We start from the raw sequence: 27,522 nt of genomic DNA, 5'->3' as shown, positions 1-27,522 counted from the left end.
TGTAATATATATATATATATATATATATATTACTGTGTATGTATATACATTTTTCCCAAAAAATTACAACTTCAAAAAAACTCGCAACGCCTCTTACTAAATCCCTCACACTGTCTACTTCTCAAAAAAGGGGCAATTTGGGGGGTATTTGTACTATCTTGGCATTTTAAGGGGCTCAAGAAATTAGATCAGCCATCAGTACACTAGAACTGATAATTTTTCAAGTATATACATACCAGTGGCGGCTGGTGCTCAAAATTATTGGGGGGGACGCAAACAAATAAAAAAAAAAAACATCAATTGTTGCCACTGTGCCATCAAACGCAGCCACTGTGCCACCAAATGCAGCCCCTTTGCCATCAAATGCAGCCACTATGCCATCAAATGCAGCCACTATGCCATCAAATGCAGCCACTGTCCCATCACACGCAGCCACTGTGCCATCACACGCAGCCACTGTGCCATCAATTGTTGCCACTGTGCCCATCAAACGCAGCCACTGTGCCATTGTAGCCACTGTGCCATTAAACGCAGCCCCTGTGCCATTAAACTCAGCCCCTGTGCCATCAAATGCAGCCCCTGTGCCATCAATTGTTGCCACTGTGCCCATCAAACGCAGCTACTGTGCCATCAAACGCAGCCCCTGTGCCATTAAACGCAGCCCCTGTGCCATCAAATGCAGCCACTGTGCCATCAAATGCAGCCACTGTGCCCATCAATTGCCGCCAGATTGCCCATAAAATGCAGCCAGTTTGCCCTATAAAATGCCACCAGATTGCCCACCCGCCCAGCACTTACCTTTCTCGGGTCAGCCATCCTCCTCTACGATCCCTTAATGTCTTCTCCCGCCCTCGATGTCGCTTCAGCCAATCGAGTGACCGATAATCAGACCCGGTATACCTGATTGCCTGAGACGCGTGTCAGTGTTAACCAGGGAACGCACACCCTGTGCGCCCTCTGGTTAACCATTTGGAAGTCGATTAGAGCCCACAGGCTGTAATTGGGAAGCGTATCAGAGCCAGCGGCTCTGATAGACACTTCCAAAACACACCCACCGCTGTTATTCAGATGGCCGGCGCTCAACAGGGGGCAGACCACCTCAATAGTGTGCAGCAGCGGCGACAAAACATGGATTCATGCAATGCATGAATTTATGTATTGTTAAATGACGGTGCAGGAGAGAGGGGGCGACACTCCTGCGCCCACTATGGATGCACTGATACATACACACCATAGTTAGTAGATGCTATAACTTCCGCACAAACCAATATACATTTATTGGGATCTTTTTTTTTTTAGCAGACATGTAGCAGAATACATTTTGGCATAAATTTATGAAGAAATTCGATATTTCGATTTTTTTTTACTGGATATATTTTATAACAGAAAGTAGAAAATATAACTATTTAAATCAGATTTTTTTTGTTTAGTTTATATAGCAGTGATTAAATACCATCAAAAGAAAGATCTACTGTATTTGTGTGAAAAAATGACAAATTTTATTTACATACAATGTTCCATGACCGCGCAATTGCCAGTTAAAGTTGCACAGTACAGAACAGCAAAAAATGACCTAGTCGTGAATGAAATAAAACCTTCTGAAAAGCTAAAGGGGTTGACTGTACCACATACAGTATATTCAAATAGAAAAAGCATGCATATACAATTTATTTTGTACATACCAGATATACATCAGAAGGACTGTTCTCCAGCAAAGCACTCGATATTTCACCAAATCAAAGACACTGTGTGTTGAGTCACCACTTAAAGTTCTGTTACATTCCTTTAATTTCAATGTAGGAAATTCTTTCCCATTGCCGCGAGCTATCTGGCGCAGTACTTCTTCTGCTTTGTCTGTATAACCATGGGAGTATAACCATCTTGGAGATTCAGGGAGTAAACTAAAAACACAAAACAACAAGTGTCACTTTTCTTCACATGCATGTAAATGTGTGTGTGTGTTAACATGATGTGTGTAGCACAAGGATACAGGAGGACATCCAGATGTACAGAATTTCTCGCTGTATAACTGATTTATTGCATCTCCATTCTACCATTATGTTCTATAAACTCGGATTGAATGTAAGCGATTCAGAGAGTGATTGGATTACCAAAACCAGACAAAAACATTGTCACAATTTCAATAAGACCTTTTCATTAAGTTATCATACACTGCTTAGGCCTCACGGAGAACTGGACGTTATGTCCACCAACGTGTTTAGGCATGTCAAGCACTTTGGCATTAAAGCATAATTACAATTTTGGAAACATGTTACATGTTCCACCTGTTTTTAGGGGGGAACATCTAACATGTTCCCACTCCTGCAGCCTATCGCTCTCTTCTTTGGGACGAGCGAGCCGGGGATCTTTCCCCCACACCCACTGTCTTTTTTACCTTCTTTATAAAGAACGCAGCTGTGCCAGGCTCCTCCACTCTTCAGCAAACTAGCAAACCATGGAGGACTTAAAGTGGAAGTAAACCTCTGTTTGACTTTCAACTGCCATGGTGTTTCACATGTGATCAGTTATGACACCAGCCATTGGCTGGTTTGGCAGTTTGGTTGATAGCACAACCAACGGGACACTTGCATTCCCACCACGTGCCGGAAATGTAATGTTTTTTGAAACTGGCAAATCGATGGGTTTAATTCCGCTTTAACAAGACTTTCAAATAACTCTGCAGTTCTTACTACACATGTACTGTACATTATCAATGTGTTGGTTTATTCAGGAAAAGGATATGGGGGGTCTTGATTTTCAGAGACGAGAACAAGAATGTTATGCATCTCATCTCCTTGTTTAAGCATAACATTACTTTTCTATACTCTTTTTGTTCACTCAGTTGTGTGAAACTGACATGTAACTGAATGCAGAGAGGGAGAGAGAGAGGAGCTGTCAAATTCAGCGATGTCGGGGGTGGGTGGGACACACAAGCTTTCAAACACCAGCCAATGATTTGGCTGTTTAAGAAGGGGGCGGGGCCACATACATGTATCGACCCATCCAGATCCTATCGGCTGGTGTTTGATAGCTGCTGGGTCTCGCCCACCCCCAGACATCAACGCTCAATTTTGACAGCTCCTCTCTCTCTTCATTTATTTACATGTCAGTTTAACACACTGCCGCACTGCTCTGCCAACAGTGTGTGTAGAAGGGAGGAGGAAAATGGGCAGGGTGCAGTCAGTGTTAAAAAAATCAGCCTAATTTGGATAATGATCGACCGATGACGATTTTTTAAAAATGTCATCGACCTCTAACTTGATGAGCACTGCATTCATTTAGAATTGCTACTACATTCATTTAGCCAGATATTGATGTGTTAGTTTATCAATAGCAGTGTCAATTATTGCACTAGTTTTATGGTGCCCTCTTTTAATTTTATAATAAAAATTACAAAAGAACTGAAGTGTCATTACTCAGATACATTATCTATATCAGTGATCGTTAACTTGTGATCTGCCCTGACTTTTTCTGCTTGATTGTTGTTAAAGTATTTTATGTGTGGTTCAAGACACATCCTCTTCTGCAAATGTGTCCAGAAAGGTCAAAAGTTTGGACCCCCCTGCTGTAAAGATGTGTATACTTACCTATTCCCTGGATGCACTGGTCTGGATACATGACCGGCTCCCAGCACTGCCTTTAGGGGGGGGGCGGGAGGATAGATTGACGACAACAGATGGAATGCCTGGGCGGTGACGTCACCCATAGACTTACTATGGAGCATTGTTGTCGGCTGTCCCTCATCTCCCCTGAAACCGTTGCTGGGAGACAATCATGGGACCAGACCGGAGCACCCGGGTAATTATACACATCTTTCCTGTAGGGCTGCAACTAAGGATTATTTTCATAATCGATTAGTTGGCCGATTATTGTTTTGATTAATCGGATAATAGCCTTAAAAAAAAAAAAAAGAATTAATTTTTTTTGGGCCAATTTGTTGTTGGGCAGATTACAAAACACAAATTGCCGCAAAAACACATTACATGCTTTTCTGCAGCTTCTCCATTGAAGTATATTGAACCAAAAAAAAGAAAATAGCACCGTTTTGCATTTCCAAATATGCAGCAGCTGAAAAAAAATCATGGATGTAAACCATGTAAATGAACTGTAGTGTGTTTCTGCAAAAAACAGAGGTGTGAACCCAGCCGAGATGTTTAGTAATATAATGTGGTTAAAAAAAAACAAAAATAAGTACAAAAAGAGCAAATAATCGCTACTGTTAGGCCTTGTACACACGACCGGTCCATCCAATGAGAATGGTCCGACGGACCGTTTTCATCGGTTCACCGCTGAAGTGGCCTGATAGTCTGATGGGCGTACACACCATCAGTTCAAAATCCGATCAGGGGAGAACACAGTGACGTAAAACACACGACGTGCTGAAAAAAACAAAGTTTAATGCTTCCAAGCATGCGTCGACTTGATTCTGAGCATGCGCGGGTTTTGAACAGATGCTTTTGTGTACTAACCATCGGTTTGGCCCGATCGGTCAGCGGTCCATCGGTTCGATTTTAAAGCATGTTTTAACATTTTGGACTGAAGGACAACAGATCGATGGGCTATACACATGGTCGGTTTGGACCGATGAAACTGAACCTCGGGTCCATTCTTATCGGTTTTGTCCGACCATGTGTACGTGGCCTTAGGGGTTAATTTTTTTAATGTGGGACAGTGAAAGGAATATTTACAGTAGCAATTTGCTTTTTTGTAATATAAAAGGGCTAATTTTTCCTTTTTTTAACCCCATTATGTTACTGGCCGATTAGTCGATTATGAAAATTGTAATAGATTAATTTCATAATCGATTAGTTGTCGATTAATCGATTACCGTATTTATCGGCGCATAACACGCACTTTTTCCCCCTTAAAATCGTGGGGAAATCGTGGGTGCGTGTTATACGCCGATCCCCGCTTTTTCTGAGTGCCGCCGACATAAACAGAGCTGAGCCGATCGTACAGCTGTTTCTGAGCGCCGCCGACATAGACGGAGCCGAGCCGATCGTACTGTGTACTCGGTTAGGCTTGGCTACGCTCGCAGTCACGCACTGTCCCGCCGAGAGAAGCCGAATACACAGGAAATACGGCTCTGTATAGCTCGGCTGAGGCGTTAAATTTAAAAATACATAATGCTGCAATTTTGGGAAAGGTGCAGATGGACAATTATAAGGCTGGATGGACTCATCCATTTGTGCAAGGCTGCAGATGGATGCTGGGCAAGGCTGCTGATGGATGCTGGGCAAGGCTGCTGATGGATGCTGGGCAAGGCTGCTGATGGATGCTGGGCAAGGCTGCTGATGGATGCTGGGCAAGGCTGCTGATGGATGCTGGGCAAGACAGCAGATGGACACTGAGAAGGCTGCATTGATGGGCATTTAAAATGTAAGTTTTTTTTCCTTAAACTTCCCTTCTAAGCTTGGGGTGCTTGTTATACGCCCATAAATACGGTAGTTGTTTCATCCCTACTTTCCTGTACAGGCTATATAGTACACAACTTATAATGTGGGTGGGGGCAGGTTTAAGATTAGACCAGACCTACACTTTTAGCTCATGCTGTGGCCTAGTTGCTTGAGGTCCTGAATTTTAAACCCAACATGAGCCAGAACTTGAGCAGGTTTCCTGCTGGGTAATCCAATTTGTTACCACAAAAAACATACTGATAAATTCATCAGCTAATATGGCTGAAATCTGGATTAACAAATCGGTCTATTTCATCCAGATCTGTGCAGTAATTTGGCATCAAACAACTTCACTTCACTTTTCCTTGTGCCCAAGTTTCCTATGATAAAGGATGCTCACTGTGGGCTTGCCAGATCCCATCACAGCCCTGTTTTCAATCACTGCTGCTTCTACGAGGTAATATCCGGGTTTGCAAAGGCATTTGGTGCACACAAAGTGGATTTCTATTGCAAAATAAATTTAAATTAATGCTGATGTGTCCAGAGCTCAGCTTTACAGCTAACATGTTATTTCTATATGCAGGGCAAAGCAACAGGCATGTTTTATTACTCCCCTCTCAAACAGTATACTGTATATGCAACCTTCCCTTAATTGCTTCAATGTTTCAATTAGCCACTATGGACAAGAAAATCAAGCCCTTTTCTGATTCACGTTAAAGCTTACACAGGGTTAAGACACTCTCCGTGCCCCATGTGACAGCAATGGGCCAATCACAAAGCACTAGAGTTGCCACACCAAAGAAAGGGAAATCCCTCAATGAACAGCAGCTCCCCAGAGCCGCAGCACTCATGCAGCCCCAGACCATGACACTCCCACCACCTTGCTTGACTGTAGGCAAGACACACTCGTCTTTGTACTCCTCACACTAACTTTACTGACACATGGGATAGCGGCAGGAGGGGAGGGGTGGTTTTTTTTTTTATCAGCTCACACACTAGGAAGTGACAGGGAGGGAGAGCAGTGGGATGACAGAGGCACGTCAAGTGACAACGGTATCATTGATCAGCGGCCACGATTACAATGGTCAGCACACTAAGGGGAACACAGGAACAGACTAGATCAACCAGGTATATTACAACATAGAATGGGACAAATGTCAGCGCACAAGCACTATGAGGTTTAACATGCTTTAAGAGAACAGGCCCTTTTTTTTCTTTTCTTTTTTTTGGAGTTACAACCTCTTTAAGCGCCTAAAAACAAAGACAAATTGGAATGTAAAGCTGTGTGGAACATACAGCTAATATTTCGTTTTACTAAACAGAACATTAAAATGCCCCTAAACTATAATCTTTAAGCCGTTTTCTAGAGAAGGAATCACATACTAAGCCATGTGGAAACAAGCTTGCTGTGTGACCAATGTTTCATAACACTACATGTCTATTTAACAGAAACATTATTTAGACTTTTTCAATAAAACAAAAAAAACAAAGAAGGGGCCAATAAGCAACCAATCATAATTTACCTTTCACTGGTTTGATGAGAGCAGAAGAAAGTCTAGTGCTTACTTTCTGCTTACTGCACCATGGCTTTGCTTTCATACACCGTTGAATGAATAAGCCAGGATTTGTTCTGTAGAGAGAAGGTGAACCAAGGTGTTGACAGTCAAGTGTGAAGGTGGCAGAAAAGCTTGCATTCTCCAGTCAAAAATGGCAGCTTAACATTACCAGCCAGATAAGACAAGACAACAAAGTCTCTTGCCTTAGGGATCAATGAATACACTTGATTTAAATGAACCCAGATCAGAGGAAACGTTCTACCACATCAAGGAAAAAAAAACCTGAAAAATGACTATGTTCTCAAACATAAATAAACAAAATGTCAAACAGATGAAATATTTTGTTCCATCTTTACTGTTTCTGTATACATACAACTCCAATTTCCATAAAAACAAAACAAAAAAAGGGAAAACAGTTGCAGCATAACAAAAAAAATGCATGAAGCAGCTGTCAGCTAACTTGGCAGTTATTGCTGTTTCCTGTGTACAATTATTTATACAAATGTTTCATTTTCTGCAAGAGTGCCTCTTTGTTTGGATGTTACAATATTTAAATGAGTACTGAAATAGCAGGTTTAATATGAGCAATGCTTAAATCATATATAAATCCAAAAGCAAGAATAAAGTATATTGCATTTTATAAATTCTTAAATGTGGTGGCTTCATTGGTTCTCTTTTTTAGGCTTTTCCCCGTTATTTTCACCTGGTGATTCAGCCAGTATATGTTATTTTTCAACTTCCTTCTGTTCAGCAAAACAGACAAACCATTTAAAATTCACATCCAGATGGGAGCAGGGTCCTCGGGAGGCAAGGGGACCGTCGGCATGATTTACCCAGTAGGCATCTAGGAGAAATCTCACTGTGGAGACAGCACAACTGGTGCCATTATATTTTAATCATTGACGATAGTGCTCTGAATGGATTGATGCTCAACACTGCCAGACCGCATTTGGAATATATGTTGCAGCTATTAACATTTATCTGTTATATCCCCATGTTTGGACCACAGAAGGTCGTTGGATATGCTCTCCTACTCTCCTTGTTTGTTTCATCCTTGTTGGGTATTATTCCTGCCTCTGGCTCCATTTTTGTCTCCCCATAACCCAGACTGACTTGACAAACTCACCCAATTTAAATTGTCAGCATTTGGTCAGATGAAGAGATTTGTAGCCCTGGGGAAATGGATTGTGACAAAGAAACTTGTAGGAAATACCTCCATTTTCCTGACTATTGCCTTAATTGTTTTATATGAGGTTTTGTGGGATTTCTGTCCCTACCGTTTGTATAATATGTAATGTTTTGTAATAAAAATTTTAATTTTTTATACTATATATGTAATTTGTGAAAATGTTATACTGAGAGGCCATCCTTGAACACCCGTAATTCTTTTAGTGTTGGTTAACTCAAGTTACAGTTTTTAACTGAAATTCAGCCATAAATGGGTTGTAAAGGTATTTTTTTCCCCCTAAATAGCTTCCTTTTACTTAGTGCAGTCCTCCTTCACTTACCTCATCCTTCAATTATGCTTTTAAATGTCCTTATTTCTTATAAGAAATCCTCACTTCCTGTTCTTCTGTCTGTAACTCCACACAGTAATGCAACACTTTCTCCCTGGTGTGGAGAAAGCCTCTTGAGGTGGGAGGGGGCGAGCAGGAGTGTCAGGATGCCCACTAACACACAGCTTCTTTCTCTATCTGCAAAGTAGATAGCGTCCTGACCCTCCTGCTCGCCCCCTCAAGAGGCTTTCTCCACACCAGGGAGAAAGTGTTGCATTACTGTGTTTAGTTACAGACAGAAGAACAGGAAGTGAGGATTTCTCAGAAGAAATAAGGACATTTAAAAGCAAAATCGAAGGATGAGGTAAGTGAAGGAGGACTGCACTAAGGTAAAGGAAGCTATTTAGGGAAAACATTTTTTACCTTTACAACCCCTTTAAGTAAAAACAAAAAAAAATATTAAAATCTGCTATAAAACTTTTATTAACTTTTAGTTTAAACCTATTAGTCCGAATTAACTCCTTATTTCCCTGCTGATTATTTTTTTTCCTTCTAGTCAACAATATTATATATAAGCCCCCTGACCCATTGATATTCATCTTGCCAGCACTCTTCCAATGTTTCTGGTGACAATACTGGTGCTCCTGGCTATGAAGGAACGTGTGATCTTCTATGTGAATCGAGCAGCCAATCGCTATGCCAAAGCACTGTTACATGGCAGAGGGAGTGACACTGCCATCCCACAGATTCAACACCAGGGGTTTTAGTGTCAGCTGTGACAGAGGCAATGACTATCAGCAAGTCAAGGTGAGGCCCCATTGCAAAGGCACGGTAACTATGACCTAAATGGACAAGGGACAGGGTATCTTTAGAGCGGCATTAACCTCCCAAAAATAAGTTAGTTCCACTTTAACACTCCATGCCCTCATCAAGCAGAATTGTAGGTAATTTTCAACCCCACCCTCTAACGTCATTCCAGACTTGGTCTGAATGACGTGTACCAAGTCCAGCTACTCCATTACATCTCCCAGGAGGCCGTGAGATGGGCACACAAAGGGGGAGGCACTCCAGTAGGCAATCGGAGGTCGGGGGAGGTCAAGCACATCTGCATAATTGCTGGAGGAGCCAGAAGAGGCAACCTGCTGAAAATGACCAAAGGTGGAGCGCAGGACCCACTCTATGGCACTTGAACAGTGGATCACAGCAGGAAAACACTGGGTTTGCTGTGAAGGTATGTGTTTTGAAGAGCACTACAGCAAGGAAGTTGAGTACAGCCATAAGCTATGCAAAACCAATAATGGCATTTTCTTACAATAATATCTAAATGTATAGACTCTAAAACACAGGTGTCAAACACAAGGCCCGCAGGCCGAATACGGCCCTCCAGGCCATTTCATGTGGCCCTCGCACCTCTCCTGCAGATGCAGGAGAGCTCCAGCCCTCCTCCAGACCCTTACTTTCTGCTTTTAAGCAATGCATCCATCTTCTTCCCAGCCGCAGCATAAGGAAAGGGGGGTGCACTGTGATGTAAGGGAGGGTGGGGGATTCAACTTCTGATGGTGGGGTGGCTCTTGACATCTAATGTAAGGGGGATGCGCTGGTGATCTAATCTTACAGATACAACTGTATCTGTATGATACAATCATAATGCTGATGCGGCCAACAATGAAATTGAGTTTGACACCCCTGCTCTAAAAGCAAACAAAACAAAATGTTCATTCCAGTAATTAATCAGACTGCTTGAAAATATTTTTTTCTTCTGTTTAGCAAAATTGGAAACAGCTGATTTAGAGCCATCAGAGATCAAACTTGATGGATATAAAACTCTTGTCAAAGCTATAAATTATGTAAAATTAAATCATTAAATAATGTAACTTACAAAGAAAGGAGGAAAAAGAAAACACCTGGAGTGTTGGCCACAAATGCAAGTGTTCTCCAGTCTCGAATGTAATAGCCCAACAAGGCATAAATAGCTATGCCAACAGCAAAAGTGAGATTAGTTAAGGAACCTAGAAAAGAAAAACACAACTGTGAAACATACTATAAATACTCTCCATAACATTGCATTATATGCCAATAATTCACATTCCACTACCTTGAATCCTCTCAAACAAAAAATGTATTCCACTCAAAACCTAAAATTATGTGAGTGGAATTACAACATATGTTTTCTAGTTTTGAACAGAACATGGAAGGGTTAGAATGTCTGTCACATTTCCCCACTATACATTAGCCTTTATACTAGAGCAGATGACCATTTTCACAGAGACAGAAGGTAAATAGAAATCTAAATTTTGAAATCTCTCACAGGACAAGGTGTTGCGAGAAACCTTCAAAAGAGTATATATCTGTATTGGTGGGACATTCCCTCACTTCTGCTTATGTTTCTGGGTCCATACACAAGGGCAAATCTTCCTAAAGACCTCTTACCCTTTTCCACTATACCCAATGCTAAATAAAACAGGATTATTATTAATACTATTTACTATTAAGCCTTCTATTGGAGTTCATTAAGGGACACAGGATAGACATAGTTCTGAAATGCTTGGGTTATAATGTTGCCTACAGGTGCTGTTAAGCAACCTGCAACACTGTTAGCCAGAATAACCCCTCCTACTCCCATCATGCTTCAGTTTTATGCATAAACAGTACTAGGCATGGTCAAAATAAAAAGGTGTGGGACTTGTATCCCTTGTATCCCTGCCAAGTTAAAAATTCTGTTTTCTCAGATTCTCATTAAGGGACACAAAAGGTAACATTGATACATTCAGGCAATACAGCAAAACAATGTCAATATGCCAACAACAACAGTATAAATTGGGGCTACTTGCAGCTTAAAGAGCTGGGTGAAGGACCTAATGTCTAAATTCTGCATCAGCTGAGGCCTGACCACCTGATACAACTTGTGAACAAAAGACCAAGTGGACAGCCTTGCATATCTGGGAAATAGATGCCTGATGTTCAAAAGACCAAAAAATGGCTTACGGATCCTGTGAAGTGTGCCTTGACAGGAAAGGACATATCCTTGTTGTTAAGCCCATAAAACGTGAATGATGAGCTGCCTAAGCCACTTGGCAATTTTTGAACAAGAGAGGCTGATGAATGAAAAAAGATCTGACATTTGAGATTGCTCAGGGCCAAATGTCAATGCAATCCAGATTGGAGAAGGTCTGGTCCCGCTGATAATCTCCAGTTTAGGACAGACCGGAACAGAAATGGATTTAAGGGGCTGATTCAAAGGAAGGCTACCCCCAAGCCCAGAACCCTAATGCGGATTTGGAGGGCTGGACAAATCCTGATCTGTAAAGTCTGAACTTAGGAAAGTAAGGTCAGTTGTTCGTGTCAGTTATGACGAAGGCCTCATAGGCTCAAACGCATCAACTGCGTTTGTACACTGTGGTTTTTGAATAAAAAATACGATTTTTTAACCACTTAAGGACTCCTTCACGCCGATATACGTCAGCAGAATGGCACGGCTGGGCACATCAACGTATAGGTACGTTGCTCTTTAAGCCCAGCCGTGGGGTCGCAGGCGTGCTCCCGCGACCCGGTCCGAAGCACCGTGACCATGGGACTCGCGGACCCGATCGCCGCTGGAGTCTCGCGGACCCGATCGCCGCTGGAGTCCCGCGATTGGTCCCCAGAGCTGAAGAACGGGGAGAGCCATGTGTAAACACGGCTTCCCCGTTCTTCACTGTGGCGCTGTCATCGATCGTGTCATCCCTTTTATAGGGGGACACAATCGATGACGTCACACCTACAGCCACACCCCCCTACAGTTGTAAACACACTTCAGGGAACACATAACCCCATCAGCGCCCCCCTGTGGTTAACTCCCAAACTGCAACTGTCATTTTCACAATAAACAATGCATTTTAAATGCATTTTTTGCTGTGAAAATGACAATGGTCCCAAAAATGTGTAAAAATTGTCCGAAGTGTCCGCCATAATGTCGCAGTCACGAAAAAAAAAACGCTGATCGCCGCCATTAGTAGTAAAAAAAAAAAAAAATTATAAAAATGCAATAAAAGTACCCCCTATTTTGTAAACGCTATACATTTTGCGCAAACCAACTGATAAACGCTTATTGCGATTTTTTTTACCAAAAATAGGTAGAAGAATACGTATTGGCCTAAACTGAAGAAAAACATTTTTTTAATATATATTTTTGGGAGATATTTATTATAGCAAAAAGTAAAAAATATTGCATTTTTTTTAAAAATTTTCGCTCTATTTTTGTTTATAGCGCAAAAAATAAAAACTGCAGAGGTGATAAAATACCACCAAAAAAAAGCTCTATTTGTGGGGGGAAAAAGGACGCCAATTTTGTTTGGGAGCCACTTTGCACGACCGTGCAATTGTCAGTTCGCAAAAAAGGGCAAGGTCCTTTAGCTGCATTTTGGTCCGGGTCTTAAGTGGTTAAGAGCAACAAGTGGTGTGCATATCATCTCTCTGCAAGGTCAGTTGTTTGTCTTGTGGAAGGAAATTCTGGACTGAGCTGCATCTAAAAGATCAAGATGCTCTAAGTCATAAGGAGTTCCAGCATTACACTAACTTTTGAAAGCTCTCTAGAGTCTCTTTTGGACATTGGCCAACAAAGTCAGAGCTGACGGTTCTCTCAGGAAAAGCTCATCCAAATATCCCAAAATGGGTGTGCCCTGTAAAAACAGCTGAGAAAACACAGTGACTAGCATCTTGGTGAATACGGATGTAGTGGAAAAACCAAAAGGGAAGGGATAAAAAAGTGGGAGATTTACTAAAACTGGTGCACACAGAATCTGGTGCAGCTGTGCATAGTAACCAGTGTTGCATGCCCACAGCAAAACGCAGGTAGCATTGATGCGCTGGAAAAATGAGGACATGCAAGTAAGCATCCTTGATGTCCACCAAGGAGAGACAATCCCCACATCCACAGGAAATGTACAACAAACCTGGTAGATTCCATGCAGAATGTGTACATGTGAATGAAGAATGCTTAGATACAGAATGGGGTGTAGAAGTAGAAACCTGGCAATAACATCCTAAGATAGGAGTTTAGTCAAGGTAGTACAGAGGTCTATTAGACAATGCAGAGATGTTGGAAAATGTAACAACATAAATCTAGACAGGTGCATAGAGTGTATCTTCAGCTTGTAGCCCCTGGATACTACCTCTATGATTTACTTCGAGCAGTGGGTATCAACTCATACTGTGGATGTCTTCCTCACAGGTTTGGAAGGTTCTAGGAGTCCAAAGTTTTAAACTTGGACTTAGAGTTCTTGGAGAACAAAAATAACTTTACTTTGCCTCAAAAATAGGAGGTTTTCCAGTGTGATGCTTTAGTTTCTTTACACGCTTGGACCCCCGGCCATTGTAAATTGACGGTCACAAGGTGGCTCTACAATGCAGGGAGGACGTCTATTGATGTCCTCGGCTCCTCCTGCCACTGGGGGGCGTGCGAGCGCCACCAGCGGCACGCACCCGCCGCATCCCTGAGGTACCGATGCATGTGCCTGGCAGCCGCGATGTCCGCCGGGTACCCGCGATCGGCCATTACACAGACAAGGACGTGGATCTCTGTGTGTAAACACAGAGATCCATGTCCTGTCAGGGAGAGGAGACCGATGCTGTGTCCCTTGTACATAGGGACACAGATTGGTCAACTCCACCCAGTCAGTCACCTCCCCCCACAGTTAGAATCACTCCTAGGGAACACATTTAACCCCTTCCCCACCCCCTAGTGGTTAACCCCTTCCCTGCCAGTCACATTTATACAGTAATAAAAAATAAATCGCAGATCGCCGCCATTACTAATAATAATAAAAAATCATAATTCTGTCCCCTATTTTGTAGGCGCTATAAATTTTGCGCAAACCAATCACTATACGCTTATTGCGGGTTTTTTTTACTAAAAATATGTAGAATCGGCCTAAACTGAGAAAAAAATAGTTTTTATTTTAAATTGTCGCTCTTTTTCTGTTGATAGCGCAAAAAAAAAATGGCAGAGATGATCAATTACCACCAAAAGAAAACTCTATTTGTGGGGGAAAAAAAGACGTCAATTTTGTTTGGGAGCCACGTCGCACGACCGCGCAATTGTCAGTTAAATCGACGCAGTGCCGAAAGCTGAAATTTCGCCTGGGCAGGAAAGGGGTATATGTGCCCAGTAAACAAGTGGTTAGGAATAAAGATTTCACCAAAAAAACACAAGGGTCAATTCAAGTTACTGTCCTTTGTGCCGATTCAAAAAAAAAGAAACTATATTAAGTTTAAAAATTGTATTTTAAGGTTTAGACATTCTTTAACTTTTCACAAAGGTAGACATCATAGTGATCATGATGTATGTCAACTTTAAGGCTTCATTTCCACTGACGTTTTTACAGCCACTTTTCTGAGTGTTTTTTGCAGCTTAAAACGACTCTCCATGTTAGTCTATGGTTTCATGCCCACCATGACGTTTTTGAGCTGTAGATGGCTGAGCGTTTTTAAAATGCAAAAAAAAACAAAAAACAGGACCAGTGCGTTCTGAAGCTTCAGCGTTAGAGCTGTAAAGATGTCAGAGGCCGGCAAAAGTGATTTAACGAGGCTTAACGCTGTGTTAAGCCTCGTCCTGCATTTCTTTCTCTATTCAAAATCAATGGTTCCCTACGTGAATAAGTATGGGGTACATCGTACCCCTACCCATTCACCGGGAGGAAAAGTGTCAATAAAATAAAAACAAAACACAGGTTTTTTAAATAACTTATTAGCCAGCTTCGGGGGTCTTCTGCCTTCGGGGTCTTCTCTGCTCTCCCCGGTTCTTCTTCCGCTCTCCGGTTCCTTCATCGGGGCTGGCCGCTGCTATCTTCTTGCAGCTCTTTTACTAGCAGCTGCCAGCCCGCTCCGGTCTTCCTCGTCGCCTTGTGCCTTCTTCTTCCAATGTTGCCACGACGCTCCCTCCCGCTGTAATGCCGGGTGTGCGGTGCATGATGATTTATATAGGCCTCTTATGACGTTACAGTCCCAGGTGGTGTCGTGTATTATTGACACTTTTCCTCCCGGTAAATAGTTAGGAGTACGATGTACCCCATACTCATTCACGTAGGGTGGGGGGCCGGGATCTGGGGGCCCCCTTATTAAAGGGGGCTCCCAGATTCCGATAAGCCCCCTGCCTGCAGACCCCGACAACCAACGGCCAGGGTTGTCGGAAAGAGATCACTCGTCCCCACCCACATATTCCTGACCGGGCAGCATGTTCGTATAAGGGCTGGTATGGATTTTGGGGGAACCCCCACGCCTTTTTTCGGCGTAGGTGTTCACCTTAAAATCCATACCAGACCGAAGGGTCTGGCATACCAGACCAAAGGGTCTGGTATCATCCTGGGGGGGAACCTCACGCAAAAAATTTTTTAATCTGCGCAGGGTTCCCCTTCAAGATTCTCTGCACACCAGTCGCACCGCAAGTTGGATCATCTTGATCCGACTTCTGGTGCGATCTCTATTCAAATCAATGGGCTCCGATAGGGAATCATTGATTTTGAATAGAAAACAGAAAAACGCGGCTGAAAACTAGCGCGGCAAAACGTGCATTGAATTCAATGCAAAACGTGGAAAAAATCGCGTTAAAAACACTGCGTCTGTACTAGCTTTACAGCCCGTTTTTTAAAGCGTCCATGGAAAATTAAGCCTAATTATTAAGAAACAGGCTATCCAAAACAAACACATTACATTACTAATCTGCTAGTTTGCTAGTATACTTTCCTTCCACAAATCAAAACACAATCAACTGCCCTTTGTTTGATAATGTGTCAAGATAGAGAGAATAGGAAGAAAGGGACAAGCGCCACAATGAGGAATATGAACTGTTGGTTGGGAAGGGGAAGAGTAGGAGCAGATAAAGCTGTAAACATTACCTTTTGTGTTAGAATTGTTTTTTTTTTCTTTCAAGAGTAGAATTTTTGCCAAGGGTAAACATCACAAACTGCCTGCTATACAAATGTTTAGAGAGAAAAGCATCTCTGATTTAATTTCAGGGTTTTTGGCTCTGACCTCATGCCTAAGCCCAGAAACTTTTCAATGAATAATTTATTGAGAGCGAAGTGCCTTAGTAGCCCAGTCAAGACATTATTATTGGACAGGGATATGGCAGTTGGTGGAGCTTAGTTTTGAAGTCAATGGAAGTCAAGGAAAGTAAGAAGTCTGTCTCAAAGTGAAGCAAAGGCATGTCTATCTGCTCTATAAACACGCAACTCTTGACTTACACAAGAGATACAACAGTTGTTATAAATGAAATAAAATAAACATAATGACGCTAATCAAGAACCAAATTTAAATATTCACTAAATAATATGAAGAGTATCAAACATTAAGCTACCAATAAAGAGACAATATTCAAAACATGTAAGCTTTTGAAAAGGTTAATGCAAAGAGGAAAATAGTTAATTCAAATAAATAGCATGATTAAAAGTTAAATGTCAGTTTTCTTGCCTGGTTATAACACATCCATAACTAATTAGAATAGTAAAGAATGTGGGTGTGTGTGAGTGTGTTGAGTGAAGGGTTCTGTATCTAATAGGTATTTCCACTTTTCGTTATGTATCAATGATAAGGGGCCCAGTGTGGTCCACTTGAGTTTCCCTGGAGCAAATGTTGAACTTGTCCCTCCGTTGAGGGACTAGGGTACTTACTCTCGGGGGGGGGGGGGGGGGGATAAGTTTGATAAGTGATTGTTGAATTCTGTGTCATTTTATGCTGATGCGGTTACAATTACTGTGCCTTTTAATGATTGTAATTGCAGAAAACTAATAAACAAAGTTTTAAAAAAGAATAGTAAATAAAGTGATTGAGAGACAAAGTTACAGAAAATATATACATCTTGTAACCGTTAATAGTTAAAAACAACTACAGCAAGCAAGAATAGCACATGCAGAAAATACTAAAAGAAAAATAAACATGAATTTAATTGCGATTCCCAAATGTATAACACTAATAGGAACCATAACAAATAGGAAACCTAAAGAGTACTCACAGCCAAATGTATTGGTAACCATTCATGTTTTCCAAGAAAATTCAAATTTGCCATGAAATAGGCTGAAAAAAGTTAATGGTAGCAAGTAAATATCCTGCCAGCGTCTCTCTTGGCATCTCTTGCCCAGTGCTGGGATACAGACAGAGGGAATGGAGCTAGCAGAACTGAGTGGTCTAGTGGATAGGTTATTTATGCCACTATACATGGTCCTTGGTGTATAATGTGTTTTTAATTGATTTTTAATAAATATTGGGTTACACTATGGATGTGTCTTCCCTCATTTCTATATGATTAAATGCTCAGGGATATCCTTTGGAAAGGGTAAATAATCTGCATGTAGGAGTGAAAGACCTGGTTTTGGACCTTTCCTAACAAGTGCATCTGACCATCTGTGTCCTCTGCATGGTGGTGGACTGTGCACATCGGGTGGAACTTGGATGAATTATTATTTTGGAATGTAGACAGAGAGGAATATACAACTTCGGTTTGATACAGAGACTGATTTGTTGAGAATCTTCACATTTCACAGCAGTGAAGTTTCCACTTACTGTTTATGAACTGTTTTAGACTTTATAAAAGATTTTGTGAGGTAGTGCCTTTTATCATTTTTTGTTTCACCATTTAATGTATATATTAAATAATTCTGAGTGAACAAAATAGCAGAGCTAAGTTCAGTGAATGAACAAAAGTAAATATGTAAATAAAATATTTAAAGTAGCTGCTTTAGGGTTCTTTTCAGTTTATTCTTTGGCGCAATGGGGTGTGAGAAGGTAGAAGGGCGCCTTTATATTCCTTTTTTCACCATTTATTATTATTATTTAATGTATATAGCAAAAATAGCTGCAGGCCGGGTACATGTTTGGGTGAGTTTATCACATATTAAAAGAATAAGTTCACCTTTTGTAGCATGGTACACCTGTATTTAGGGTGCATCATTAAGTACCCCCCAGTCACCCCTCATGACCGTGGGTGGGATTCCTCTCCCCTGCTTTTTTAAAACCATGGTTTTGCTTTGCACAAAACGTTATATTGTGACGCTACATGAACTTACCAGTTAATGCCCAGTATGATTTTCCTACATACTCTTGTGTTAAAACAAAAGACACCAAGGCCATTCCACCATTCATTATCCCAACAAATAATCGTGATGCAGCAAAAAGGCCATAGCTTGGAGCCAAAGCTGTTAGGTAACCAAAGATGACATCAAATAAGAGACCTATGAACATAGAAAATAATGGCTGCATAAATTACCAAACTGATAGAATACATAAAAAAAAAAAATTTTTAAAGAACCATACAAAATACAGTATTACAGATGCAAAATATATGATGGAAAAAAAAATGACCAAAGCCATCAATATCTATAATAAAGAAAAAATGGTTGCCCTCACCAAAGTAGTGGCAGATGAAAGATAAAAAAAAACTTTCCCCAAATATAAAGAAAAAATGGCACTGTGTTGACAAACAATTGTTAGAATCAAGAGTAACTATGCAGAGTAATAAGCAATTACAACACAAACAATCCCATAACTAGTGCATAAATTAATAGTATTGCCACAAAGTGCTCATATAAGTGTAAAAAAAAAAAAAACACAAAAAAATGTCATATATGTCAACAACCATAAAAGCCTGGATTCAGCTTGCATAAACTCATTACAGTGAAACATGTGCAAACGTTCACAGTGAACCAACTGGACATACTGTACTCAGAGAGGTCAAAACGGGCAGATTCCCTTTCAGTCAGCTAGGAAACCTTCAGTCACAGCCAGCTTCAGGAAGAGAGTACTATGTTGCCATTCAGAGAAAAAAAACAAATAGACCATAGTGCTTTCCATATAAATTTTAAAACCACATAAATGTATTGTAATGTACCTGTAATGTTTGCTTTCATTTTGTAAACTGCTGCACAAAACTGCTGGCGCTATATAAATCCTGTATTATTATAATAACAATAATAATAAATTTAAAATGTACTCGCATATAAATAAATCAAGATTGCATTCTACAAAGACGCCAAGGAGCAGGTGTTCTCCCCACAGCTCCCCGCTCCAACAAGATCAGGCTGATAGCCCAGGTTTCACTCCAGTAAGGTCGGACTGCTGTGGGAACGATACTCCTGTGTCAATGTGTGAGCTCCTACACACTCCATCTTACGTGTTACGTTGTTTGACTTTATCATCGGACGTGGGGCGCCAGGAGTGGATCATATTTATAGCCTGTCAGTCCGCCCAGCTAATTGGATCCCCAGCTGTCAGCCGGGTCTCTCACAATCACACATACAAGCCAGCCGGGTGAGCAGATCGATCTAAAGGCTGTGTGCTCTTGACAGACATTATTGTTAACCGCTTCCCGACCACCGCATGCCAATATACGTCGGCAGAATGGCACGGGCAGGCAAATGGGCGTACCTGTACAACCGTTTAAATTTGCCGCCCAGGGGGCGCGCGAGCGCGCTCGCCGTGTGCCTTGTGAGTGCGTTTGCGGGTCCCGGGAACTCGATGTTCCCGGGTGGCTGGCGACTGCGGTCGGGAGAGGAAGAACAGGGAGATGCCAAATGTAAACACGGCATTTCCCTGTTCTTCCTAGTGACAGGACAGTGATCTCTGCTTCCTCTGATCGGGAGCAGAGATCACTGATGTGTCACTCGTAGCCATGCCCCTCACAGTTAGAATCACTCCCTAGGACACACTGAACCCCTTTATTGCCCCTAGTGGTTAACTCCTTCACTGCCAGTGTCATTTTTACAGTAATCAGTGCATTTTTATAGCACTGATCACTGTATAAATGACAATGGTTGCAAAAATGTGTCAAACGCGTCCGCCATAAAGTCGCAGTCACGATAAAAATAGCAGATCGCTGCCATTACTAGCATTTTACCAAAAATATGTAGAAGAATACATATCAGCCTAATCTGATGAAATTTTTTTTTTTTTTTTGGGGATATTATAGCAAAAAGTAAAAGATAGTGTTTGTTTGTTTTTAATTTATGCTCTTTTGTTTATAGCGCAAAAAAAAAAAAAAAATCGCAGAGATGATCAAATACCACCAAAAGAAAGCTCTATGTGTGGGGAAAAAAAGGGCGTCAGATTTGTTTGGGAGCCATGTCGCACGACCGCGCAATTGTCAAGTAAAACCACGCAGTGCCGAATCGCAAAAACTGGCCCGTTATTTGGCAGCCAAATGGTCCGGGGCTGAAGTGGTTAAATAAATAAAAAAACAGTGGGATATTGTTTTATGTTTTTTTTATTTAGTTAACATCAATATTTCACTTTATTGAGTTTATCCAAGATAAATCCAAGCTTTTGGTTGTGGTTGTTGATCTTTTTTGTGGTTTTTACACTTATATGAGCACTTTGTGGCACTATTGTGACTATTATTGACTCATGCACTAGCTTTGTGATCGTTTGCCTTGTAACTGCTATTAATTTGGCATAGCTATTCATTGATTTTAATGGTTGTTTGTCTGTGTGGTACAATATTTTCTTGTATAAATATCTAAAACACATCTATTTATTTGTGCCTCTAAATCTTTCTGTTGCCATAGATCCCTTTATATATCTCTTTACGTATGTAAAGAAATGCAACATACGCTATATGTCTCTTTTCAATCGATGCAAGGTGAAGTGAAGTTATGTGTTCTTGTGACATTGATTGCTTAGTTTGTTTCATTAAAATCCCAAGGGGGAGGAATAAACACCCTGCATTTCACATACATGTTTCCATAGTAATGGGAAGCACCCTCACACAGATACTTTTCATAATACTGTAGGGTACTATCATGATTGCAAAGAAAAACTATTTAGGCTAAATTTAGTAAGATGAAGGATTTATTTTAACCCCATTCTATTTAATTCTGTAACAGTGTACTTGTTCCTTTGACATACAGAGGTATCACATAAGTGAGGAATAGTCGTTGTGTCACATGCAAGCCTTCATTTTCATGAATAATTTTATCTTGAGAAGTACTATTTTATCACCACCACAAATGGCAAATGTTTCTGCGAACACTACCAGACACTTCCCTAAAACTCACAGTTAATCCTAACCTGAAGCTAATGTTATTCTATAGCCAGTGTGATAACCTTTGCGAATTGACTTTTGCAGTCAAAAGGATGTATTCACATCACAAAAACTGCTAAAGAGTATAATTATCCTGCTGGAGACGCATTGTTTATGGAACAAGAAGCACCTATGTGGACAACCTACCTATTAAATATACCGGCCTTCTTCCCAGTTTATCAGACAATGGTCCAAACAAAATGTTCCCAATGAGGAGACCGGCAAATAACAATGACGATGCCAAGTTAACCTTGTAGGCTTGATGCTGAATTAGGTTCCACTGTGGAAAAAAAAAAAAATATATGACATTTATTCATCACAAGTTACAGACAACCACTTTTGTGCTGTTATACTGTACATACATTACAAGCATTCTATGAAACTTTTAAAACTGATGAAAAAACATCATTAAATTAAACAAAGACACAAATGAATCTAGCTCTGTGTTTAATATTACATCTTTGAATGGATTTTTAAATGCAAACACCTTAACCACTTGACCACCAGGCACGTAAACCCACTTAATAACCAGACCAATTTTCAGCTTTCGGTGCTCTCACAATTTGAATGACAATTACTTAGTCATACAACATTGTACCCAAATTAAATTTTCGTCATTTTTTTCACACAAATAGAGCTTTCTTTTGGTGGTATTTAATCACCGTTGGGTTTTTTGTTTTTTGCGCTATAGGGGAAAAAATACTGAAAATTCTGTAAAAAAAAAAATGAATTTTTCGTTGTTATAAAATTTAGCAAATTTAGTATTTTTTTTTTTCATTCTTTTGCATAAATGTGAAAGATGAAGTTACGCCGAGTAAATAGATACCCAACATGTCACCCTTCAAAATTGCACACGCTCGTGGAATGGCGCCAAACTTCGCTACTTAAAAATCCCCATAGGCAACGTTGCAGGATATTGTGGGGTATTGCAGAGTATTGTGGGGTATTGCAGAGTAGTGTGGGGTATTGAAGAGTAGTGTGGGGTATTGCAGAGTAGTGTGGGGTATTGCAGAGTATTGTCTTAGTATGGGGCAGGGATGGCTGAGCAGGGATGGATGGCTGGATCTGTGACTGCAGTTGTCACAGATCCAGCCCACAGCACGCGTGCTGCATCCGCTCTCTCCTTCCCCCTCTCCTCTCACACTGTACCGTTCGGTACAGAGAGGGGAGGGAGGAACCAGCGTCATCACATGACGCCGGTTTGTTTACAAGTGGTCGCTCCGTCATTTGACGGAGTGATCACGTGGTAAACCGCCGTAATCCATGATGCGCCGGGTCCTCTGGACCCGGCGGTCACGGACATTCCCGTGTGCGCGCCCCAGAGGGCGAGTGGGAGCCCCAGAGTTAAGCAACCGCCTTGTAGACGTATATCGTCTATAGGGCGGTGAGTAACTGGTTAAAGCCCAAGTTTAAAAAAAAATAAAAAGCACTCTTTGCTCTCTCGCCACCCCCCTTCCTTCACAGAAGCTGTACTATAGCTTCCTTCCATGAAAAGCACTTTAATGCCTCGTACACACAAACGTTTTTCTCAGCAGGAAAAAAAAAAACTATGTTTTTTCCAACGGGATTACTCTCAAGCCTGCCTTGCATACACACGTTTAGGCCAAATACCGCCCGTCCAAAGCGCGGTGACATACACCACAAACGACGGGACTATAAAGGGGAAGTTCCATTCAAACAGTGCCACCCTTTGGGCTGCTTTTGCTGATCCTTGTGTTAGTAAAAGTTTGGTGAGAGATGATTCGCGCTTTTCAGTCCATTACAGCGTGAGGAATGTGCTATCTCCATTCTGAATGCCAGTTTTACCAGAAGAAGCACTCCCGTCACATACTTGATTCTGAGCATGCGCGTTTTTTTCCTCTTGGGAAAGCATACACACGACTGGTTTTCCCGACGGGAAGACGTCTGCCGGGAAAAAAAGAAAAAAAAATGTTCTTTTCCTGCAGTTTTAACATCGGGAAAACTGCGATGGAGCATAGCTTGTCATGGAAGTTTTCCAGACGGGAAAACCGATTGTGTGTACAAGCAGGGCTTTTTTTCAGGGGGACCTTGGGGGAACTCAGTTCCACCACCTTTGGCTCAGACCCTTTGGTGCCTGCTCACCACAATCACTTGTAAACACAGAAGTCTGGTTTCTGTGTTTACAAGTGACAGCTCTGCACTCTGTGTGTAACCCCCCCTGAACTCTGCACTCTGTATGTAATGCAATCCTGGTATTTAATGCCCCTTTAACTACTTAACCCCCGGACCATATTGCTGGTCAAAGACCAGAGCACTTTTTGCGATTCGGGACTGCGACGCTTTAACTGACAATTGCGCGGTCGTGCGACGTGGCTCCCAAACAAAATTGGCGTCCTTTTTTTCCCACAAATAGAGCTTTATTTTGGTGGTATTTGATCACCTCTGCAGTTTTTATTTTTTGCGCCATAAACAAAAATAGAGAGACAATTTTGAAAAAAAATAATATTTTTTACATTTTGCTGTAATAAATATCCCCCAAAAATATATAAAAAAAAAAATTTTTCCCTTAGTTTAGGCCGATACGTATTCTTCTACATATTTTTCATAAAAAAATCGCAATAAGCGTTTATTGATTGGTTTGCGCAAAAGTTATAGCGTTTACAAAATAGGGGGTATTTTTATGGCATTTTTATTAATATATTTTTTTTACTAGTAATGGCGGTGATCAGCGATTTTTTTTCGTTACTGCGACATTATGGCGGACACTTCGGACACTTTTGACAAATTTTTGGGACCATTGGCATTTTTATAGCGATCAGTGCTATAAAAATGCATTAGATTACTATAAAAATGCCACTGGCAGTGAAGGGGTTAACACTAGGGGGCGGGGAAGGGGTTAAGTATGTCCCTTGTGTGTTCTTACTGTGGGGGGGGGGGTGGCCTCACTAGGGGAAACACTGATCTTCTGTTCATACATTGTATGAACAGAAAATCAGCATTTCCCCCGCTGACAGGACCGAGAGCTGTGTGTTTACACACACAGCTCCCGGTCCCCGCTCTGTAACGAGCGATCGCGTGTGCCCGGCGGCGATCGCTCGAAGAGCGGACGTATAGCTACGGGCTCTCGCCCAGGAGAGCCGACCTGCCGCCGTATAATGACGGTGGCTGGTCGGCTAGTGGTTAAGACCCTTTTACTGTTTGTGAAATCTGAACAAGGTCGTGGTTGAGTTCCTGCACCTATTTTCTGAGAAAAAAAGCTCTGTGTACAAGGCATATGAACGGAGGACGGGAAGATGAATGAATGAAAGATCCACTTTTCATTGAAGGAAACTTTAAAGGAGTTCTCTAAGCTAAAACTTTTAACCCCCGCTGTGCCCGGGCTGTAAAACTATACAAAATAAACTTTCACTTACCTGCCTACGATCCCCCGTTGTTCCGATATCGCCGTCCCGTTCTCCGGTCCCGGTCTGTTCCACTTCCTGCGGGTCGGTGACTCACAGTGCGCTCAGCCCATCAGCGGCCGCAGCAATGTCCCGTCGCGGCCGCTGATAGGCTGAGCGCACTGTGAGTCACCGACCCGCAGGAAGTGGAACAGACCGGGACCGGAGAACGGGACGGCGATATCGGAACAACGGGGGATCGTAGGCAGGTAAGTGAAAGTTTATTTTGTATAGTTTTACAGCCCGGGCACAGCGGGGGTTAAAAGTTTTAGCTTGGAGAACTCCTTTAATACAGCTTCTATGAATGGAGTGTGGTGGAAAGGTTAGTCAGCACTCTTGACAAATGCCTATCACAGGTCCAGCTGCTATTAACCCCTGCAGCACCAGCATATTACTGCTGTGAAGGTGTGTGGGCAGAGGACAAAAGATTTTAGAGACACTGGCATAACAGACACTTAACTGCAGGTATTGTTCCTTGTGCTGATGCCAAGGCTCCGATCACACAGAAAAGCTTCAGGGAGAAGAGAACAGTGATGAAGCCTAGTGTAATGAGGAGTCAAGTATGTGATAAAGCCTCTTCTGCAACCCCCTGGACTTAACAAGCATTTAATCCATGAAATGTGGGGATCCCACTGCAAGGTTTTTTTCTTTTGATCCCAAAGTTAGGCTTTAATTTGACTCGGTATCAGTCTCTTGTATTGTGAGGAAACCGGAGGAAAGTCATTCAGATGTGCTACTGTACCTCCAAGTAAAGGTCAAAACGACCTGTGCAACTCTCAGGAATGGATGAACAGAAATTCAAATCCTTTTGGCAGAAAAACAGCTCCTTTATATGTATTTCATGTGTATTTTAAGTTCAGCTTAAAATACATTTGTTTGCCTTACCTTGTAATGATGCGCTGCAGTATTGGCTTATTAATTCCTCTATGGCCATGTACTATTTCACCTACAGCGCCTTGAAAAAGTATTCATACCTCTTAAAATTTTCCAAATTTTGTCATGTAAATTTATTTTATTGGGATTTTATGTGATAGACCAACACAAACACAAAGTGGCACATAATTGTGAGGTGAAAGGAAAATAATAAATGGTTTTCAAAATATTTTACAAATAAATATCTGAAAAGTGTGGCGTGCATTTGTATTCAGCCTCACTCAATACTTTTTAGACCCACCTTTCCCTGCAACTACAGCTGCAAGTCTTTTTGGGGATGTCTCTACCAGCTTTGCACATCTAGAGAGTGACATTTTTGCCTATTCTTTACAAAATAGCTCAAGCTCTGTCAGATTGGATGGATAGCGTCTGTGAACAGCAATTTTGAAGTCTTGCCACAGATTCTCAATTGGTCTGAACTTTGACTGGGCCATTCTAAGGCCTCGTACAGACGAGGGGATCTCCGCTGGAAACGGTCCGCCGGACCGTTTCCAGCGGAGATTCCTCCTCCGGATTTTGATCCGATGGCTTGTACACACCATCGCATTAAAATCCGCGCGGAATACATCCGCGGTGACGTCGCGCCGTGACGATGACGCGGCGACGTGCGCGACTCTGGAAGGTAAGTACTTCCACGCATGCGTCGAATCATTAGGACGCATGCGAGGGAGGGGAGCGGACGGATTGATCCGGTGAGTCTGTACAGACGACCGGATCAATCCGCTGGACACGATTCAAGCGGATAGATTTCTTAGCATGCTAAGAAATTTCTATCCGCTTGAAATCGATCGCCTGGACAAATCTCCGCGGATAAATATTCGCTAGGCCGTACAGACGACCGGATTTGTCCGCTGGAACTGATCCGCGGATCAATCCCAGCGGATAGATCCGGTCGTGTGTACGAGGCCTAACAAATGAATATGCTTTGATCTAAACCATTCCATTGTAGCTCTGGCTGTATGTTTAGGGTCATTTTCCTGCTGGAAGTAAAAACCTCCGCCCCAGTCACAAGTTTTTTGCAGACTCAAACAGGTTTTCTTTTAAGATTGCCCTGTATTTGGCTCCATCCATCTTCCCATCAAATTTGACCAGCTTCCCTATCCCTGCTGAAGAAAAGCATCCCCACAACATGATGCTGCCACCAGCATGTTTCGCAGTGAGGATGGTGTGTTCAGGGTGATGTGCAGTGTTAGTTTTCCACCACACTAATGCTTTTAAAATTTTGGTTTCATCTGACCAGAGCACCTTCTTCCACATGTTTGCTGTGTCCCCCACAATGCTTCTCGCAAACTGGACTTCTTATGGCTTTCTTCTTGCCACTCTTCTATAAAGGCCAGATTTGTGGAGTGCACGACTAATGCCACTTACACACGGTCGTTTTTTTGTGATGAAAAAAAAACCGTAATTTTTTAGCATGAAAAAAAAAAAACGATGTTTTTCAAACTTCAAATAGTAAATATATTGCGCTAATCCTAAAATAGAATGTACTTAGGCAGCCAACACAACAAAGGAAAATTGTGAAAATAAATGAAAAATACAGTGTAGCGCCAATAGAAGACCCACTAGTGCAGTTGATCTATAATAACAGAAAAACCCTAAGTCATGTGTCTATCCAAAAATGGACCTTGCCCACCATGAAATGGGTGCACTAACTATAATAGGGTGACCTGTATATAGTATAAGTGGACAAATATA

At 41.7% G+C, this 27,522-nt stretch overlaps 1 protein-coding gene across 3 annotated transcripts in view; it reads right to left on the bottom strand.

Annotated features, from left to right (window-relative positions):
* Nucleotides 1-27,522, bottom strand: part of LOC120947131 (solute carrier family 22 member 15-like) — a 447,489-nt gene that overhangs the window by 345,870 nt on the left and 74,097 nt on the right. For all 3 annotated transcript variants that reach the window (XM_040362147.1, XM_040362150.1, XM_040362149.1), the window contains 4 exons: nt 21,641-21,773; nt 18,486-18,650; nt 10,328-10,457; nt 1,683-1,901 (listed from right to left, as the gene is read on the bottom strand). In XM_040362147.1, the coding sequence (XP_040218081.1) occupies nt 1,683-1,901; nt 10,328-10,457; nt 18,486-18,650; nt 21,641-21,773 (647 nt within the window). The remainder of the gene's footprint in view (nt 1-1,682; nt 1,902-10,327; nt 10,458-18,485; nt 18,651-21,640; nt 21,774-27,522) is intronic.

Source organism: Rana temporaria, chromosome 8, assembly GCF_905171775.1.
Source record: "Rana temporaria chromosome 8, aRanTem1.1, whole genome shotgun sequence".
Taxonomy (NCBI): Eukaryota; Metazoa; Chordata; class Amphibia; order Anura; family Ranidae; genus Rana; species Rana temporaria.
Note: the sequence above shows the minus strand (reverse complement) of the source record. Positions and strands in the feature narration are given on the sequence as shown.